The following is a 4,936-nucleotide window of genomic DNA, read 5'->3' as shown; positions in this document are numbered from 1 at the left end:
TATGAAATTATATTTTCAAAGTTCAAATAAGCAATCAGAAGAGTTAAATATGATATTCATACGAAATTATCTTCGGCGATCAAATTTTATATTTTTTTAGATAGGTAGAAAATTACTATTTTTGGATGGTCTTCTACTATTCGAAAAATAGTAAAAATTCTACAAAAATAAAAATGTAAAGTTTAGTCTCCAAATATATTTTCATATAGAAATAATGTTTAGCAGTTCATACTAATTGATTGTTTGAACTTTGAATATAAAAATATAGATCCACAAAATGAGTCGATCCGTAATATGTAATATGTGTATATTTATTGCACTAGAAATGCTTTTATAGTGCAACACTATAAATGGTTTTATAGGGGCGCAGATAAAAATGCAATAATAATTTCTCTCAATTATTTACATTTCGGTCAAAACTTCTGGAATATCTAGAAGAGTATGGGACTAACCAAATTGGTTTGCAACCAATCCGAAAGAGAATTTATGTGGTAGTGCTGGCTTGTTTTTGTTTTTATTTATTACACATCTCTCTTATTTTACTAGCTGACATCATAAATTAATTGTCTCCCAACTAAGAAACATCTTCCTTTATTTTATTATTATTATTTTTTTTTTTTTTTGGGGGGGGGGGGGGGGGGGGGGGGGGGGGGGGGTGTGTTTGAAAAGATGGGTTCACAAATTTGAGAAATGATGTGATTTTTTTTTTCCTTGTCAAAATAGGTTAGTTGAGATTGAAGCACAGTTAATGAACAGATTTTTACATCTTTTCTTGTACCATGATCTGTTCAGAATTTTTTTCCAAAGCAATTTTAATTGCTTGATTCTTTTCTTGTACCTACGATTAGTGGCGGACGAGCGCGTGAGAGGGAAAAAAAATAGAGGATGATAATTATTATAATATCTATTTTAAAATAAATTGAATATTTATAACAAAAATCTTACATTCAAGTAAACTTTTCAATTGCCAATTAATATTTTTTAAACTATTAAAATATATAAAAAATTAAAAATATGACTAACAATGTGAGAAAATCGCTTATAATTCATGACTCGCTTACATCTAGATTTCGAACCTACGATCTTTCACATAAAAAAAATATTATTTTTATCACTAGACTAAAAATTAATTCTCAAATATATATTTTCTTTTAAATGAGAAGAGAAAATATGAGTCATCCGATCTAAGTCCCACACCCACAGTGCTATGTGTCGTGCTTTAACGCTCTACCGATTCTATAAATAATAAGCACCCATTGGAGCGGAAACAAACGCATTGAGCTGCCATTTTTCCCACTCTAGTGAGTAGGACTGGGCAAAAAAGCTCGAACTCGTAACTCGCTCATTTACAGCTCGTTTAACTCGGCTCATTTACAACTCAGCTCATTTACAACTCGAGTTGGCCAACTCGTTTAACAAATGAGCTGAGTTCGAGTTGGCCCCAACTCGCTCATTTATAACTCGAGTTATATAAAGTTACATAGTATTGGTCACAATAAATTCCAAAATAATCAAATCTGAATCTCTAGACTGTTATTTGTACTTTGAGATTCATGTAAAATATGTTTGAACTTGTGTTGTAATACTATCACTGGTTAAACGAGTTGTGAGCCAACTCGAGTTGATAACGAGCTGAGTTTGAACTTGTGTTGTAATACTATCACTGGTTAAACGAGTTGTGAGCCAACTCGAGTTGATAACGAGCTGAGTTCGAGTTGGCTCTACAACTCGTTATTATCATCTCAACTCGAGTTGGCTCGCTCGTTTATTAAACGAGCCGAGTTCGAGTTGGAGGTAACTCGCTCAAACTCGGCTCATTTACAGCTCTACTAGTGAGCATAGAACGAATTATGCTTTCGCTCTTTACTAAAGAATAACGTGTCTTCCCCACTTCAAACTTTTAAGCAACATACATCAATTTTTTTGAGAAATATTTTGACAGAGCAGTTTGCTCATGAATTAAAAACTGCTCTGTCAAAATATTCACCCAATTTTTAAGTCTCTCTCCTGAGCTGTCCCTGACAAATTATTAACAAAGTTTTGTACTTTAAACTCTGAATTATGTACCAGTACTAGTTTGTCAGTTTGCTCTGCCAACACTGAGAGACAATGGGATATTAGGTTTTAACTTTTAACCCATTTTCCGGCCCAGGTAAAATAAATTGAGCCCATATATAATATCCTAAAATAATTTCTTACCCAGCCCAAGAAATAAATTTGAAAGATTAGCAATATATATACTAGTTCAGAAATCTCTCTGTTTATTTTTTAAGTAATATTGCCAGTATGACTAATCCAGAAATAACATAGCAAAGCTTGCTTATTACACTTTTTAGAAATTATTGTCCACAATTGTTTAGGATTGTTGAGCTTCTCTGTAAATCTGTTCATATGTTCTAACTACAAACAGATTAATCTTTAAGCATTGCATAATTGATTGTTATCCAAACATTTTTCTTGGGTAATTGCTCCATGTAGTGGTGTCGTATCTCGTGCATAATTAAGGCATTTTGATGCCAGATTATCTCACTTTGTAGAGAAACAATTGAAGTGCAAACATTTAGGGATCTTTTAAGCGATTTTTTCAATGGCAATAAGGCCATACAAGTTTTCTAATATTGATATAGAATGGAGGTGTATGTGCTTTATCTAACTCTCAGTTTTCATATCCAGTTATTTTGTGCCAGATTTCAGGTACACATGCTGGCCAACTCTTGGTAACTGGTATATGGTTTACATTTTGTCAGCATAAAGATAATCCTAATTAGTAAACAGTAAAATGTTCAACCACCCGTTCCGGTTGTTTATATATATGTATTCCCTGGATCTCATTCCATAACACTTGGAAGAAAATGTTAAGGTGTTAAGAAAGCAAAATTAAGGGTGTTGTACCAGAAGAATTTTGACCGTACCAGCATTGAAAACAAAACTTTTATGCATATTGGTGTTATCTTAACCTTTTCACTTGCAAAAAACTTTTGCATGAAGATTGAAAAGTTCAATTATTCAATTTTATTTTAGAAATTATGTTCTTTAATATATATATATTCATGTCTTCTCTATAGCATTTTCATGTGATATGTATGTATATTGTTTTAGGGATAACAATAAACAATGCCGATGATGTGACAAGGAGAATTACTTTTGAACAAAAGAGCAGTGTCTTCGCATGTAAGTTTTTCCCCTTTTATGTTATTCTCTAGCATGAACTCTCATTTGAAGATGGACAAAATGAATTCTATCTGCTTATTCGACTGTTCAAAACACTTGTCATTTTATTTATTTTGATTAATTAGCGCATCCACCTTTCGTGTACATTGTAATCGGCTTGGAAAACTTAATCTTTTTAATGTGGCAGTAATGGTGGTACATGACATAAGGTAGCTAGTAGCGTTAATAATGCTTATTTACCTAAATTCACCATCGGCGTGGTTATTCGAATAATGACATTCTCCTCGCAAAATGATTCCGACATTATATAGAAAAATAAAGGAGGACACTTCGCGTGCGGATCTTTTCATGATTTCGCCATCTTGTTGTATACAATATATTTATCGACATGCCCTTCTATGCTGTTCCGTGCCATTCAGTTCAACCTCTGATCTCACTACGCAACTTGACACTTGTTTAATTTTTATGCAACTTTATATATTCGATCGAATATATATATATATATATATTTGTTTATTTGTATATGTCATATCAGGGCTGAACCAATAATGTAGAACAACACATCTGATAAGAACTTTTAAGAACATGTTGCACCCTGCTGACAAAAGCTCAGATTATAAATATTTCAGAACTTAATGGTCCCCTCAAACTTTATTTCTGGAAAGGATAAAACCCTAATTAGCAAAACTATCTTTTTAGTTGTTCAACCCAACATTCCACCTTTGTGATTGGCTGATATATACATTGATAAAATGACTTGTTGGAAACTGAGAAAGCACCTTAACTACTTCAAATGTGTGCAAAGCACATGTGTGTTCTTTAGTAGTAAACTATAAACTGGTTGCTGTTCTTTCTTTTCTTAATTTGCTGATGCCTAGAGGCATCATATACTAGTGTGTACATTATATATACCATTTTCATAATAATATATTTCTATCAATATATGCAACTAATTAAAAGGATTCTTTTGGTGTTAACTATGTGGTAACTGTATAAAAGCAATTAGTAGTTTTGAAGAAATTTCAATTAAAAGTCATAGTTGTTACACTTTAGTTCGATAAATTCCAAAAGATGATCTCTACACACACACACACACACACATAATTAAATTGACTTGGAAGATAAAGGTACAATGCAATTGAAAAAGTTTCCATACAACAATAATTAAGTGACATTGCTAAGTCTTGCTCTTCTCTCTCTCACACATACAGATACACACAGACATACACTTACATGAAAACAAAAATCACAATTAGAGAAACTTCGTTGTGGTTGCAATAACATTTGAGAATGTTTGATCGTCTTCACACAAACCACCTCCAAAGAGAGATAATTCAGCTCTCGGGGAATCAAATTGCGCACTTGCATTCGACTTCAGGGATATCATATGATTTTCACATTCCCTATATCTTTCGACATACCTCTTCATGGCTTCTGCATAGTGATCAAGGCCAAGTGCTTCAAAAGCATGGCAAATGTCATCTCCATTTATAGTCTTGCGCCTTTCTTTTTTGCATCTATCCGCAGCTTCTCCTGACACAAATGCTATGAACTCAGATGCACACTCCTGCATTGTTTCCTTCGCCTTTTTTGAAATCTTGCTGTTTGGTGGTAGGACCTGCTTCATTATCCTTCCTACATTCGCAATAGGGAGTAGTTGATCTTCATGAATATTTTGAGTTAGCATCGCTCTTGGAAGAGCACAGTAATAGTTTGTGTCTCCCATTGGTGAACTCCCAAAAACCGACTGACGATCAACCTTCAT

At 33.2% G+C, this 4,936-nt stretch overlaps 1 protein-coding gene across 1 annotated transcript; it reads right to left on the bottom strand.

Annotated features, from left to right (window-relative positions):
* Nucleotides 1–4,423: 4,423 nt before the first annotated feature.
* Nucleotides 4,424–4,936, bottom strand: LOC144555246 (transcriptional activator hap3-like). The gene has a single exon (XM_078303509.1). The coding sequence runs from the start codon at nucleotides 4,934–4,936 to the stop codon at nucleotides 4,424–4,426; it is 513 nt and encodes a 170-aa protein (XP_078159635.1).

This window comes from Carex rostrata, chromosome 6 (assembly GCF_964058835.1).
Source record: "Carex rostrata chromosome 6, lpCarRost1.2, whole genome shotgun sequence".
Taxonomy (NCBI): domain Eukaryota; kingdom Viridiplantae; phylum Streptophyta; class Magnoliopsida; order Poales; family Cyperaceae; genus Carex; species Carex rostrata.
This window is presented reverse-complemented; position numbering and strand designations above follow the sequence as displayed.